We start from the raw sequence: 16,870 nt of genomic DNA on the forward strand, positions 1-16,870 counted from the left end.
TACTTAGATCCTCGAACTAATTTTCATGACGAGAAGAGTAACCACGTTGATGTTTGATTTGCCTTTCATTTTTCATTCAGTTGTCATTCTAAACAGGTTTGGTCATTGTAACTCTGAACGAAGAATAGAACTTGCTGCCAATAAAACAATGGCACGATAGGATGATTTCAAAAATGTCGAAATCTCGTTAAAATTGCTCCTTTTCTTAACCATGCTTAACAGTTCTTTTCATTAGCTCTTCAGATAAAGATTTAATGCAGTTTTTTGAGTTTAATTACCTAAATTTATAGATAAATAACTGTGAATTTTATATTATTAACATTTTATATAGCATTCTGATTTTAACAACTAGGTTTGCAGTAGCTAATGCTGAAATTGAATATAACTACTTAATTTTCTTTCGCCTTGATGATTTGAATTTTCTCACGAAATTTGTTGTCAAACATTGAGTGCTTTTCCCCTTTGTATTGTGTTACTTTTTGTTTTTCTTAAGGTTGTCCTTTTTTTGAATTTTTTCCGGCACATCAAAACCAATCCGTCGAAACAGTCGGCTAATTGGTACGATCAAGAGGCTACGGGTACGCCTTCAAGGGTCATTAGTGCAGAAGGGACAAAATCAATAGCTCTATTATTTTGGCGTCGCGACGCGATGATTGACAGCCTAATTGAGGTTTCTTGACTTCTTTGAATTGTTGTTTGGTAGTATTCTTGATAATAAAGAAGGTAATAATGATGATGACGATGATGATGATAGTGGAAGGGGCGATTTCGGGGTTAGAGTTAGGCCAATGACCGTTTACTAATAATACACATAGTAGAATGAACTTATTCAGTTAGTCATTAGGTGTAACTCTGACCCCATCGTTATTCCAAACTCTCGACAACATTTGAGCATTAAATATTTGCAGATACTCACACTTCCATAAACTTGGTGACCAGACTTCCGCTTTAATTTTTTATTGATTGAGCTATTTAATGTCAACTGCTGGGCAAATACCAATCAAATGCTTGGTTTACGCAATTAAGAAACAAATACCAGACAACCATGCCACACACCGACCTCCTCTACGAATTCACCCCCATACACACAATCACACCCATACACACACACACACGCATACATTCCAATCGAAATTAGCATTTACATTTGCGTGTAACATTCGGCAAGACATAAAATTAACGCCAACTGGAGCCAGTCAAAGACCTTCCCCTTCCCTTTGTTGGATGTATTTATGTTTGCCTCTTCAATTGCTGCAAAAATTTTTGCAATTCAACTGAAGTTTGATCCCAGTCAGACCCATTAAAAAACTCACTCACAAAAGTCTACAGACAAGTGGCGAAAAAAACAGAGGGGTAGCCGAACCCACACTTTACGATTTATGCAAAACTTTTTTCAATGTGTGCAGAGATTTTTTATTGAACTTTTGATTTGAACTCGTTACGATAAACAAAAAAATAAAAATATAAAAAGCCACGGTGAGAAAAGTTAACAAATAGTTATTTTATTTGAATCAGGGGTCAATGTGCTGTTTTTTTTTTATATAAACAGAGCAAAATACTTGAATTTACTTTGTGGGCTAACTTAAAACTTTTTAGTTTTTATTCTCATGACTTTAGTTGGTTGATAATTAGCCGTTTCTAAACTCTTTTAAAACGAAACCTTCTGCTTGCATGCCAAGAAAAACTTGTGTTTGTTATAATAAACATAATAATAATAAAAAAAACCAAATGCCAGAAAATAAACTTAGCTGAATGGGTATTTTTGGAGTGTTTTAAAATGATTTCGAGTGCCACTTATATGCTACTTTATCTAACATTCAACTGGAAACACACACACACACACAGGCACAGACACACAGGATAGGGACAAAGCGAGGCGCCCATATCCGTTTGTGCTCATTCAAATCGCATGTAAAAACTATGTAGAAATGTTGAAATACTGTTTTTGGCAAATACCAAAAAGTCAGCGGTTGGATGGCTTCCAAAAAAATATATAGAAAAACATAAAAAGAGAAAGGAAGCCTAGCAGAAGCAGCCAAGGCGGAAGCTCATGGCGCTGAAATAAAGTGTTGCATACTGTTCTATTTTTTTTTCTATTTCTCTTCCCCCTTCCACCCTTCTGTTCTGCTGTTTCTTTTTGTCCTTTCTGGTGCAACAATAATAAAATATTGCATATTTTGCGGCTACAAAAAACAAGATGAAGAAAAAAGCAGCAACAGCAATTCCGTTTTATTTTTATGGAAATTCCTTTCATAATATGGGTATACCTACTTTAAAAGGAATCTCGATATGAACAATGCAAACAAAATGCAATTAAATAACTTAACGCAAAAGAAAGTCAGTAGTTTAGATCATTGTCCTTTGGATTAATTGAAGGCATTTCAAATAAAATGCAATCATGAGTAACTGCAGAGGTTCTATCTCTAAAGATTGCCAAAATTAGAAGATATAACCCATTTCAGTTGGTCAAACGTAGGTTCTATTGCATATATGCATCCCAATCAAGAGGGGGAGGGAGTTTAAAGAACTTCAAATTTCACTCATATTCTTAATTGAACGCTTGTAATGCAACCTAATAAAAGAAATCTTCCTATTCAACTTAAACCATCAACTGATGGAATTCAATTATAAAACTTAGATGTTTAAAACCTTAGCTAAATAAGAGGACAATCATTAATAGCTCATCGGTCAAGGTTCATTTACCCATCTTCAGCTTTTAAACATTTTTCGCTGTTTCTCTGTAAGTTAATAATTTTCTGGACAAGTGTATGTCCAGCTTCGTTGTGCTTAAAATATTTAAGCTGGTGGTGCGATTTCTTGTTTATGCTCCAGCTGCTACGTTTGCTGTTCTCGTTGTTGCTTTTCTCGTTCTTGTTGTTCACCCTCTGTTTCCAATTTGAAAGTAAAAAACTTTAATGGCAACAAATGCTCCCACTACACTGCACTCCAAACCGCTCACAATCCGCAACACCATTTTATATTTGATATTTTATTACATTATACATTTCCCTGGCTTATTACATTTTGGCTTTTAAGCTGTTGACACAACTTGATTTCCGCCAAGCCAAGCCAACCAACCAAGCCAACCAACCAACCAACCAGCTCCCAGCACTCGGCTCCTTCTCCATCGGCAGCTGTAGCTTGAGTGGTCAGGTTAGGTCAGTGCAAAAGTCTGTCCCCATTTTCAGTTTCAGTTTTTTGTGTGTTTTCAGTTTTTTTGTTGTTTTTTTTTTTAGCTTTTTGGGTTCTTCTCTGTCTGCCTTCGAGTGACCCAGAAACAAACCAAAAAAAAAAGGGGGGGGGGTTTCGTTATGGTTTTGACATTTTGGGAATAATGTTTCCGTTTCCGGTTTAAGGTGTACGGTCTCTATATATACAATTTCCGTCTCAAAAATAAGGTCAACATGCTTTTAAGCTGATTTACTTAATAAAACAAAAAAGGCCAGATAAAAAGAGACAGAAAGAGAGAGAGAGAAAGAGCGTAAAGCAGAGTGAGAAAGTTCTTGTCTTGACATCACATCAAAGATATCATCATCACATAGAAGATACTGTCAGACTAATTTTCAGCAACGTAAACATGACAACGTAATTATTTTGATCTGCCACCGGGGTTGCTCTCTGATTAATGATGGAGTCGCAGACACACAGACAGAGTGAAACATTTGCATACGAAATTGAAAATAAATATTTACAGTGATTTGAGAAAAATGTACGATACCAAATTGTCTCTTCTTAATTGCACTTTGACTTTTTAGGCAAACACAAAACATATTTGATCAAGGCCATATATGTTAGCCTCTATGTACAATGCGCACATGTATACATATAGTAGCTCATCCTTCTTGATTATATGGCCAAAACAGATGGATATATAACCAAAAATTAGCCAAGTAATTCATGGCGCCAGCTGACGCATCCTGTCATCATGACACAGTCTCTTCATTCAAGTCCAAAGTCTTTGTCGCCCTTTTTGATTAATACTCACTCAATTTCTCTTGCCCCCAGCACATGTATGTATATATATGCGTATATATATGTATGTACATGTATATTGTATTTTGTCTGGCAATCGAAATTAATTGTTCAGCTGAAGGTCTCTGACTTTTCGCTAAAGTTTAAGTTGGTAACACCTGGCAAATTGTTGTATGCCTGCAGACATTTTTGGCTTAAACTTTCAAAAGGCACAAAAATCAATAAATTAAATTGCTAAAATTTTCCTTAAACTTTGTCAGAGTGTGAGATTTCCCCAACATAATTTAAGGTGATGTAATACTTTGTAGTATCATCTTTGAGCATCTCTTAGTTCATTTGCTTTTCTTGCATTTTTAAAGGTTCTTTTAATTTTTATTTATGAATAAAAATGAAATTATTTACTGTACAGTAAAAACATGTAATCTTTTACACATTGAAGGTTTCAATAGTCCTTTTGAAGACATTCATGTAGTTGTATGTATCTGGCATATGTACATTCATTTGTTATTTGTGTGGAAGGTAGTATTTTTCTGTTTGTTAACCTCGATTTTTTATTAAAGATCTTAACAATTGTCTAACAAATTTGAAATTATATATGTACTATTATCGTTTATGTATTGAAGCGTTAAGTCATATGTAAAAAAAAAAGACAATAATACTTATTGGTAACAAGGGATTTCGTTTACTTTCTTTATATAAAATCAGTCCTTATTTGTAGAGTTATAAAAATTACTGATGACATTTTCTATTGACTTGTTTTTCAAAAGATTTATATCACAATATACGTATGTATATAAATGCGTCTTAGATTCTTGCCAGATTATAGGCTAGCATATTTAAATAATCATCAATGTGCTCAACAACAAATTGGTTTTCCGTGTTGATGGTATTCTTAAATTTGGTATTCATGTATGATTCGTTAAGATGATATTCAATTTACCCTTCTCGATGGCTCCCCTTTCTAATGCGTATATCATTTTGATGATATTTTTAGAAAAATCATTATATTTAAGTGGCATATTCCCCAAACAAACTATCACTATCATCCAATCAATTGCATATTTGGCATGCCAACTCACATACACACACACACACACAAAATGACTGCTATTTATACAAGATACCCTCGCACACATCTACTCACACACACATACATATATATTTATACATATTTTAGTATATTTGGTAGGGCATTATTATCGTTATTAGAGCTCATTAGCAACGTGATTTCAGAAGACCAAAAACGAGGAAGTCAAAGCCAAAACGATATACACATACACAGATGAGAAATTCGGTTGCCGATTCTGTGTGTGTGTGTGCCTTTAGTGCTGATGAAAATAGCTTTGGGATATGGGCGTAACAAAACCCCCCGTCGAGCATATCAAGAGATATATTTACAATCATATGTGCAGAAATATACATAAGTGGGCACATAGGCTATTGATTCATTTGCTGTTTGAAATTCTTAATTCCTTATGACGTTGGAGAAGAGATTTTGCAGATTTCCATTTTAAATTTTAATCACATTATTGTTAGTTTCACCCGAGAAAGGAAATAAACAAACAAAAAAACGCACACACAATTCACTTAATTAAGGTAAAGTCAAATGAAAATAACCGCAAACAGTGGAACAATAGTTCACCTGAAAAAACAACTGGCGCAAAAAATCAGGGACAAACACAAAATGGTTCGCGGAATTTTCTACGAGAGCAAAAAACGCCATTGTAGAGACCATTGTCATTTGCAAACGGTGCGACTTAATTTCTCTGACGAAATCACAGAAGGACTTTGTACATACAAACATACGTAGGTTGGGTAGAGTTGGACAAGAAGTGGTAGGTTGGCTGGTTGGCTGGTTGGTAGGTAGGTTGAATGCCTGGTACATGGTCATGATGAAAATGCCTGCCGGAAATCGTCTGCAGTGTGCGAGATAACAATTTTCATGCAATGACCTGACCCCACCAAGAACCCAAGTCCACCGAATGCCAGTACCAAGCGACCCATAGACCGCACTCATTACTTGTAATGGCGCTGATGGTGATGATGACAACAGAGAACAGCCAACAGCTAACCGAGTAACATCCAAGAGCAACAATGGTGACCACTAGCAAAAACAAGGGACTGAGAGACCGAAACCGAGACTGAGGCTGAGACTGATGCGAACAATGATGGCACAGGAATTGTACAACGGAATGCATTGCATAGGTCATACACTTGAAAAAAAGAAGTTAAAATTCAAAATGGGGAAATTATGAACAACCTTTAAATAAGTTTGTAGAGACCTCAGAGCTGTATTTCTCAATAGGATTAGTTACGTATATGTTCAATTGGCACATTAATTCATTTGCGTAATGCATTGTGCCATCAGTTAGATGACGGAGAAGGATTTGATTCGAATTGGCTAGAGAATGTTACATTGAGTTTATCTCAAATTTATTTCGTTTTCTGTGGCATCATAACCATTTAGAAAATGCTGGTAATTGATATTGTTAACATGTTTATCTACGAATCGATATTATGGCCTATTAAAGATACAGAATCATTTTGGGTTTCAATAATTTTTTAAGAAGCTATGTTGTACCATATCGAACTTAGAATATAAAGATTTCGCCTTAGGTTTTTCAGTTTACTTGAAGTACCTCAAGTTTCAGTAATACGGTATCCCATAAAATTTAAATTGTTTAGGCCAAGGCTAAGAGTAAGATTTTAACTTCAAAATATCTATTTGAAAAAACCTTAGTCAATAGTCAACAACTGGAATGAACCCTGAGTTTATTGGAGGTTGAGAGACATCAGTTTTTTTATTTTCTTATGTAGAAAAAGATACTTTAATCGGATAACTTAACATTTCAAAAGGATTAAAATTCTTAAAGTCTGGTTAATTTTTGATTTTCTCACTGTGTGAAACTGCATTCAGTATATTCCTGTTTTTCACCATTTTCACATCACAGTCCACTTGCAATGCATGCGCCGTGGTTCTGCCTGGGCACACGATTCAGAAATGTTCTCGTAACGCTTAATTTCCGTCAACGCACTCTGTTGAGCCGGGGAGGGAGGTAAAGTGGAAGGAAAGGGTGACGGGGTGGTGGGGACAAGAATAAAAGGCGGGAAGCAGACAGAAACACAAACACAACATGTCTGCGGCTAATATAAAACGAAGAATGCCATGACATATAGTACGGACCACGGATACGAATACAAGAGACAATGATGGCGATGATGACGATGATGGGAATGGCAATGGCAATCGGAATGAGAATGGGAATGAGAATGAGAATGATGATAGCGACAGTTGTCCAGCCATATCCATTCCATTTCCATTCCCATTCCATTTTGAGCAATAATCATTAGGTACGTGCGTTACGGTTTGTTTGCATTCAACAGTTTTGATTGCTGATTGCTTTCATTATTTAAGCCAACGAAAAAGGACAAATGGAAACCGGCTGCAAATGATAAAGTTCTATGACGAAAAACTGTATGAGCATATTCTTGAAATATATTAGGTATTATTTAATGGCAAATAAAAAAACAAGAAAATAAATAAATTCTTGAAAAAAGTTTTTGTTTAAATGCAAACAAAAAACTCTCATGAGGTCTCAGGTGAATCAGGGTTTTGTAGTCTACTTATGTATGTATATGTATATTTTTGCTCCTGTCTGGGATTAGGAGGGAAAAGCCTACCAGAATTAATTTGCAGACATATATTTTATGACACTCTCAACTTTAAATTATTTATGCACATTTTCTTCATTTGTCTTCTCTTTTTTGTCTCTTTCTCTCTCTTCGTTTTAATGGCAGCATGGACAGGCGACAAAAGGACACGCACTACAAAGGACATCTCGCTGGTTGCTCGGCATTGGCTTTTGTTTTGTACCTAAACACATTAAATGCTGGATTTGTCTACGATGACAGGTAAGAGCAGGAGGAGGAGACAATTCTCCCTCCCTTAACGGCTGTGTATGCTTTTGCCCCCTCATCCACCAACGAATTTTAAATTCCATATGTCAGCCCAACTTGATGAAGGTAAAACAGGCTGGTCCGCTTGCCCAGAGGCCACACTTTGTCGACGAAAACGCAAAACAAAAAAACAACAAAGTTAAAAAAGCGAAAACTTTATTATTAATTGTTCGCCAAGTGCCCGCCATTTATTTGATAAAATCACAATAATAAATTCTGCCGTTGCCTAATTGTAAAACTTGCTAGGAAAACTGTAAGCTTATCGCAATTGTTGTTTGTTCTTTGTAGTCTATATATAAATGTATGTATAAGCCATAGCCATAGCTATATACGTATATATATGTATTCCTTTTTGGTCTATTGTCAGAATCAGACGGTGAAGCAAATTAAAAAACAAAATGTTGATTTATGTCCTGGCTTACAATGAGGATTGTGCTTCTGTCTTACTCTATCGTAGACTTTCTTTTTCTGTCTCACCTTTTGCATTGAAATGCTGCAAACGCAAAACGAAATTACCCATAAATATCAAAAGTCATGTACAATGGACAGGAATTTCCCCAAGGACTTGCCACACACACACACAGAGGAGTAGTAACAGCAATAGCCAGAGTAGTAGTCGTAGTGGTTGTCCAGTTCCAGGAGTGCTGGCCAGGATACAAAACGCCATCATGGTCGTTTCGTAGACGAAATACGAAGTCAACCCGTAAAGCTTCTGCATGACTCTCTAACACTCCGACTCCAATTCTAAAAGAACAATTGTTGAGGCAAGTTGACCCAAAGTGTTCTCAAATTTAGAGATGGCAACGTGATGAAAACGAAACCAATAATAATAGGAAGAAGAGAGACTATCTTATCACGAATTATATTTAGTCTATTTGTTATTAGACATCCCTGGCAACTAGTGCTCTAATGCGTAGTAACTTTAACTTTCTTCTTAATAAGATTAATGATAGCATTAATAAATTTGGTTTATTTGTAATATGTTTCGATCATTGACTAGATATGACTCAATAAATTCCATGTTCTGACTGTATCTGTGACATTCAAAGTGTTATTTCTTTTAGTTCGCATCATTCACATATCTAAGAAATGGGTAATATACTCTTAATACGAATTATTCCTTTTCATGTCCGCCCAATTGTTAAAAAATAAACTAGATACTCAGTTTTGGTTATATGTCATTTTGTACTTAGTTCTGGTTTTCTAGTTTAATGCTTCTCAATTTCAACATTTTCGGTTTTGAATTCAATCAATTTTGGAAAGTAATTCCAATGAACAGTTTTTCTTGCGTTTAAACGAGTAGAGATCATCTAGTTTATTTGAAATTTTAAGTTTATGAATGCCTTTCCTTTTCTTTGATACATATGAGTATGTATTTGGGCTAGTCGCCAATTTCAATGACATAGAACTTTAAAAAGTCCTTACATTTTGTGTTCTCATTAATATATGAAGAAACAGAGAAAATACCTATTATATATAGCTTTAAGGCTGAATAGAATGGACGGGTAAGCAGAGCTTATGAAAATAAACAAAATGTATAATAGATTCTATTTTTTTGTGAAAATCTTTTAGTACCATTTTGTCGCTGGTTTTACTCGAATCGGACATTTTTATATACCCAAGGTGGTCTACTTTCTGCCTGAAAGATATCTAAAGTACAGTACTTATTTCTAAAACCAAGTTAAGAAAGTTTGTTCATAAATTTGATTGTCACATTGTCATCGCTAGACCATATCCTTGTTATTTTGTGTTTATGTTTTCGTTTTGGTTACGTCCAGGAAACAAGGAAGGCGCAAAACTTACACAAATAGTCACACACACACCCATGTAGATACATACAAATAATAAACGCAACTTATGTAACTGAGGGTTCCAATCGCCATCCTCTCCCATTCTCCTGCCCTCTACTATACTGCCTCACTTTCGTGGACAAAAAGTTGGTTGGCAGTTTATGTTTTTTTGCTCTAACGGAAGCTCCTGTGGTCACTTTCACGCAGTTGCCAACACTACGAAGGGGCCTACCTATTGGCTTGTTGTTTTTGCTATTGTTGTTGTTGTTGTTGTTGTTGCTGTGGTCACCCGTAGAACATGGCCACAGTGGCCACATGAGCACAAGTTATTATTGTCAGGCCAAAGCCAAACAAAACATGATTTATTAAATGGCAGCATTCCCTTCAATTTGTTTCCTATCAACTGGAAAAAAGAGCAAAAAACCAAAACCAAAAGCAATAGCCATGAAATGCGGGCGGTGGTAACGATAGCGGGGAGGAGCGGAAAATAATGTGAATTGTTCTTCACGTTTTGCTTTTGCCTTGATTCCCATACCCATATGTATATACATTCGAAGGTAATATCTTTTGTTCTGCAAATACTACAAGATATGTGCACTGATATATGTGTTTTTAATCAGTTGCAGTTAGAGGAAATCAAAGTAAGAAAACTTTTGATAAATGACAATACTTTTTCAACAGGAAATGGGCATAAAACTTATAAGTAAATATACAATACACATCAATGAAAAAGAAATGCAGACATACTATCGAGGGGTAAGGTTGAAAAAAAGATTGAATTTTGTGGAATCTTTATAACTAAAGTTCTGGATAATGGCTTTAGGTATTTATGGCTCTATAGCTTACAATTAGACAAATTTTCCTTCCAATGATAGTGTCTTTATAACAACGAAATAGGAAAGAAAAGGAAAAGAAGATTACAAGAGTATATCAACTAATTTTTGTTATTACAAATGCAAAAACAATTATTATTATCAGAGGTTTAATGTTTGGGATTGGAATCGATAGTGCAGAAAGAAAGTAAATTGTCTTTCTATCGTCAATAAATAGAAAATTCACAAAAAGTTGTATGTACATATATTCTTTTCCAAGTTTATTCGCTTTTTTTGGATGAATTTGATTCTTTCTTATATTGATAATAACTTTAGTATGGTTCAAAAATATCAATCCCTAAGAGATTTTATGCTTGTCTTACTTTCACTCATCCTTGTCGAATAGTAAATTCTATTATTTTGAACTTATATAAATTTAAACAAACATTTTCCACACCAAAGAAGGTTAACTTAACTGAAAACAGAAAGTTCATTTTATGCTCTTTAAAGAAAGAGTTTATAAAAGTGACACAGAGATTTGCCAAAAATGCAAATAAATTCATTTCAAATAAACTATAAATTTACAAATTCAATTTGTTTTTTTTTTTTATTTTGATGCCTTGGGGTGTAAATTTTCAAGTTTTAATCAAATACAACAAATGGGGAATTCCTTTAGGGTTCGTCAAATCAAATGATTTCACATTTTACAAAGAATGAAATGGCAAAGAATTTGCACAAATATTTTGTGTATAAAAATTCATATTTTCAATGCAATATTTGATTTTGAAGAGATTTTCTGTATTTTATTTTTTTACTGTTTGAATTTACATATGAATTTTTCCATAAAAAAAAGAACGGTTTCAAGTGTGGCATAGAAGGTGAGAATGAAAAGTCCTGAGGTTAGGGGAATAAGTGGGGGGGATGGCTAGTGCCACAAATTGGGTTTACAAATTCGCTGTGAGTGAACGTGCTCAACTACTTCGTACTATAAAGCAAATGCTATTGCTTTTTTTCCTCTTTTCTCATTTTTCTCTTTTTGCTTCTTTTTTTTTGTGGTTCTTTCGTTCATCTACACTTCAATTTCAATTGGCATTTTTCTTCATCTTTTCTGGCAAAGCAACCACAAAAATTTTTTAGTCGATGGGATGAGGAGAACAAGTGGATGGAGATGAAGTGAGATGAGATGAGGTGAAGGCAAACAAAATTCTTATCGGAAGTGCACAAAGCACAAGTAGATGAAGTACAACAAAAAGAATCGAAGAAAATGCTCTGAATGTGTATGTGTGTGTGTGTGTGTGTGTGTGTGTGTCTGTGCAGCTTCAATTTGTTCAAATCTACAAATATTGAAAGGCAAAAATTTGCATTGCACCTTGGGGCATGGCCCTTTCTAGCACCTTTTCAGCATAGAGCTTAATTTCTTGTCGTCATCAAAAGTTGTTGTCAGCGTCAACATTATCGTCATCAGCAGAATTTCCGTTGTGCTCTTTTTTGTGCTTTATCATCGTAACTAGTGAATGAATAGCAATAGCAATGGTAACAGCAATACCAAGGCCAACATGGAAAAACATCAACATCAACACCAAAACCAAGCCAAGCCAACACTTTGTCAGCAACAGCAGAACCTATAGTGGAAATGGGCGAACAGGAAAAGTGGGTGGGTAACCGGGAATAGGGACTACAGGGTGACAGCAGAAGGCAACAACAATGCCCAAAAAGCTTGAAGCAGCTTACAAGTGCGGCATGTTGCTGCCCCGTTATCGTACGCTTTTCACTCGCAGCCTCAACTCAACTCAGCTCGTCTCGTGTCCTGGCATCCTTCTGGCGTCTAGAGAGCCTCCAGGAAGAGTCTACATACATATATAGGAGAATGAGCAGCAAACGACGACCACAACACATATTGCCACAGTGGCATAAACATTGTGGTTAATATAGCGAAAAAAATTGATTTTGTCATTTAATGGGTTTGACTTTATCATTTTTTTTTCGCTTTATACAATTTAAAACTTGAAGCATCCTAATTTAACATTATTCATTCACTTGGTGAGACCAAAATGTCTCTCATAACCGAACTTATCTTAAAATTTATTGCAAAAAAAGTTTATTGAATTATTTTAATATATATCACAAAAAGGATATATACATAGAAGGGATTCACATTGGATACGAGTTTTAATTTTAATAGTTCTCATTAAATGGCGAGCAATGAATAAGGATCATGTAGTAACTCAGGTGACGATTTAAATGGGACTCAAACACCAACGATTAAGTTAGTTTGAACTCGTTATATTAATCTTAATTACTCTTATGACTGTTGCGAAGATTTTCCATTCAATTTATGTACACTCAATATACATAAAACATAGAGCTTGTGAAGTAGTCACATTTCTGAATCGAAGTAGATACTACACTTAGGTGTGACTTCGATTTAAATGAAACTTGAAAATAAATAAATATGGCATAAATAAGGAATATTGAATGAATGGATGTTCAGAAGGAAAATACGTCTTCTCTTCACAAAAGGAAAGGCTGCTTTCAAGGATTTCCGCTATTGTTAAATTTTGAAACAAACCGAACTCATTATTGTTATTTTATTATTGGTATTTCGCCAAAACTTGTACAAAACTCCGTTAAGTTTTTCTCTAATACATGTGGTACGTATATATCGTAAATATATTTAAAGTTTTTTACATATATAATTACCGATTATATAAATTAGTATTCCATATTTTTCTGATATGTTTAATACTGTTACAGAAAATCATATTCATATAGGACCATTAATTCTAGCTGAATGTAGATACTAGACAGGCCACTCTACCAAAATTTGGTAGTAAGCACTACAAAATTTTTAACTCTCATAGTAAAAAAAAAGTTATATTTTATTCACTATTCCCTGCTATCAGGTATAACTAAAAAAAAAACACTAACTTTTATTCACATAGATACATATGTACATATATACCAAGTTCCATGCAATTCGCAAATATACTCTCAGGTCGCTTTACTAGTCAGTTGAAAAATTCAAAAGATGTATTCCTAGGGTAATAGCTCTATTTACACATTATACTTTAAATTTTCCTATTTTAGGTCACTATACATCGGTCCACACTCACACACACATAACCAAACAGGACTGTGGTTGGCTTTTGTTGAAGACAATATATCATAGCATCAGAAAACGAGTAGATGGAGAACCAAATGTGGACACCATTCTACCATTTCCACAGTATTTTACCTTCAACCAATGCTCCTCAACCTCCTTCCTTTATCCTCTACCCGCAACACTTGTACGTAATGTTATTGTTGCTGCTGATGTTGCTGTTGCCGTGCTTATGTAAAGTGAAAATTTTCGATTTTATATACGTATATAACACCGAAGAAAGAAAAAAAAGTGAAAAAACGACAGCACAAAATAACGTTACCCCCAACCAGAGGAGTGTGCCATCAAAATTACGTATACGTAACGTTGCTGCTGCTGTTTGCTTGTTGCTGATGCTTGTTATTGTTGTTGTTGTTGTTGCCGTTGCTGTTGTTGCCGCTGTCCTTTTAATACGGCACATAAATTATTGTAAGACTGCAGATTGGGGATGTTTGGCAACATTTTGTTGTTAAAAAAAAGGAAATTTATCAAGTTGTAGGTGTGAATTTTTGGGTGACCAGCAACGTCCTGTAGGCACAGCACCTATTAAAAAAAAAAACTGAAAGCAAAAAAAATATACGAAGACAAGAGAAAAGTGAGGAAAAATCTCTTTAAATAAAGGTAAAACATTTTTCAAAGAGATAAAATGAAATATGAAGTGAAAGCTTGCTAGATAGAAAATGAGTGAATGAAATAGATAAAGGAAAATAATTCTTGAACAGTTGTTATTTATTGCCTCAAAATTTAAGTGAAAACAATAAAAAAAAAATATACTAAAAATGGCTCAAAATTAATGAAACTGAGATGTGATTAAATAACATAAATATTATTAAATTCTTTACACCTGCAATAAACACCGAAAGGTTGGAACTAATAATAAGTCTTGCATAAATAAATCCCACAAACTTAAATTTTTAAATTCAAATATCAAAAATAAAAAGCAAAATGCTTTTGCAAAATTTTTGATACATTATGCCCTAACTATAAAAATTTGAAAAATGTTCTTAATTTTCACCTTTTTCTTCGGTGACTATCGCTACCGTCATCATGGTATTCAAATTTATGCAAATATTTTCGCAGTTTGACAATTTTTGATAAATAAATCTTTTCACGAGGCGTCGCCCACTCACTCTGCCAGTATACTGATTGTGAAGCAATCCTATATCTAGTCCTTTTATGCCCAACCCAACGCATAGAACAAAGTTAGAAAGTTAATTAATGACATTTACTTGGATACATCTAAAAACTAATTATGCATAAAATAGCTTTTGGTATTATTGCAAGCCCACTATAAATTTCACAAACTGTGCAACAATAATAACAACAAGGACCAACAACAACAACAATACCGATAACAACCAAACAATGAGTCCAGAACCGAACCGAACCTTGGTTCTCTTCGCTTAGCCAAATCGATTAGAACAACAAGTAAAATGTACAACGGTGTGGCAATTACCAAAGAGCCGTGGACACTAACTCCATGCCAGGACAATAAGTGGGTGTATGTATGTATGTATGTTTGTGTGTGTGTGCTTGTGACTGTATGTGTGTACTGTAGAACAACAACGACACAAAGTACGCCAACAAATCGGCAATTAATCAAGTGCCAAGTGCTAGGTATGGGCGGTAGGTAATACATAAAGAGGCTGCCAGGGTGAATCGAGGCAGGTGCGGGCCACTGTCGCTCGCCACTTTTCACAATATTTATATGCTGAGTGCAGGACAAAAACAAGAGAGTCCTATGTACATACATACATACATAGTCATAAGAAAAACTCAGAAAATTAACAACTTTTATCATACCCTGCCAAAAATGCATACTGGAAAAATTTCAACTTTGTGGAAATGCATAACAATTTCATTCGAAGCAGAATTCTAATTTGTTAAATTGGACAAAGCTGACAAATAAAATTCTAAATGAATTTTGTTTCATAACTTTTGCTGTTGGTTCAGATAGATATATATGTATGTACATACGTACCTAGACCTTGTTTCGTCAACATTGAGTTAATCAAATGTTGTTCACTTTATTTTGAGAACATTTTTGGGAAAATTAATTTAAATGAATAAAAAATGAATTCTTCGAAAAAAATATGCATAAAAATACTTTCTATAATATGAAGTTTATGAATGTTTCTCTGAAAATTAAAATTTAAACTTTTACCATTTGAGAAGATAAAAAATATAACAAGTACGGATCAACGTGAATGCAGGCGTTGTATATCTCGGATTCAGCCGGATCGGATCACTATATCATATAGCTCCCATACAAATGGCAAAGTCACAAACAGTGACTTTTCTTAATAACTTCGTTATTTTCTGAGCTATTGCCATGAAATTTAATATTGGTGAGTTAATTTTACATATAAACGACTATGTCAAATTTGATCAAGATCGGGTGACTATACCATATAGCTCCCATAGGAACGATTTTTCGAAAACAGTGACTTTTGTCAATAACTTCGTTACTTTTGACGCGATTGCTTTCAAATTAAACATTTGTTAGTTTAATATATATGTTAATGCCTGTGCCAAATTTGATAAGGATCGGGTAGCTATATCATATAGCTCCCATAGGAACGATCGGTGGAAAACAGTGACTTTGATCAATATCTTCGTTATTTCCTATGCTAAGATTGTAGGCGTTTCTTTCGGAAACATTAGCCCTTTTAGCTTAAACGTTTTTCCACTTTGATGGCTATAGGTAAGGAAAAAGTTACCAAAAAAGTTGCAAGGGTATACAAACTTTGACGCGGTCGAAGTTAGCCCCGGCCCTCTGGTTTTTAAATAATCTTACATACATGTTTTATAAACTTTTCGAAAACAAACAATTCATGCGAAATTATGTTTCCAAGTGTTGAAGGTTTTTATTTATTTATTTATAAATTCATTTATTTCATTAAATTCATTAAATTATGAAAAATGAAGTATTTTTTCATATACCTACTAGGTTTGCAATTCGCATTATTTTTGCAGCTATTAAGATTTATATTCTTGCTAATTACATTCTTAATATAAAATTCCAACCGAATTTAAGACGAATATTAAATGGTCTACAATCGATTTCAATAAATAACCAAAATGAATTAGGAACAGCGTTCAGCAGTATCGTTATTGATTGTTAAAATCATTTTGAAAACTATCAAATGTTGTTCAAAATATGAATAAATAACATGTTCCATAGATTTTATTAAATTCTT

General features: G+C 34.3%; 1 protein-coding gene across 3 annotated transcripts in view; it reads left to right on the top strand.

The window, feature by feature from the left end:
* Positions 1–16,870, top strand: part of LOC6644327 (protein O-mannosyl-transferase TMTC1) — a 53,944-nt gene that overhangs the window by 22,995 nt on the left and 14,079 nt on the right. For all 3 annotated transcript variants that reach the window (XM_002066550.4, XM_023176635.1, XM_047010762.1), the window contains exon 2: positions 7,771–7,884. In XM_002066550.4, coding sequence (XP_002066586.2) covers positions 7,771–7,884 — 114 coding nt within the window. The remainder of the gene's footprint in view (positions 1–7,770; positions 7,885–16,870) is intronic.

Source organism: Drosophila willistoni (genome assembly GCF_018902025.1).
Source record: "Drosophila willistoni isolate 14030-0811.24 chromosome 2R unlocalized genomic scaffold, UCI_dwil_1.1 Seg167, whole genome shotgun sequence".
NCBI lineage: Eukaryota > Metazoa > Arthropoda > Insecta > Diptera > Drosophilidae > Drosophila > Drosophila willistoni.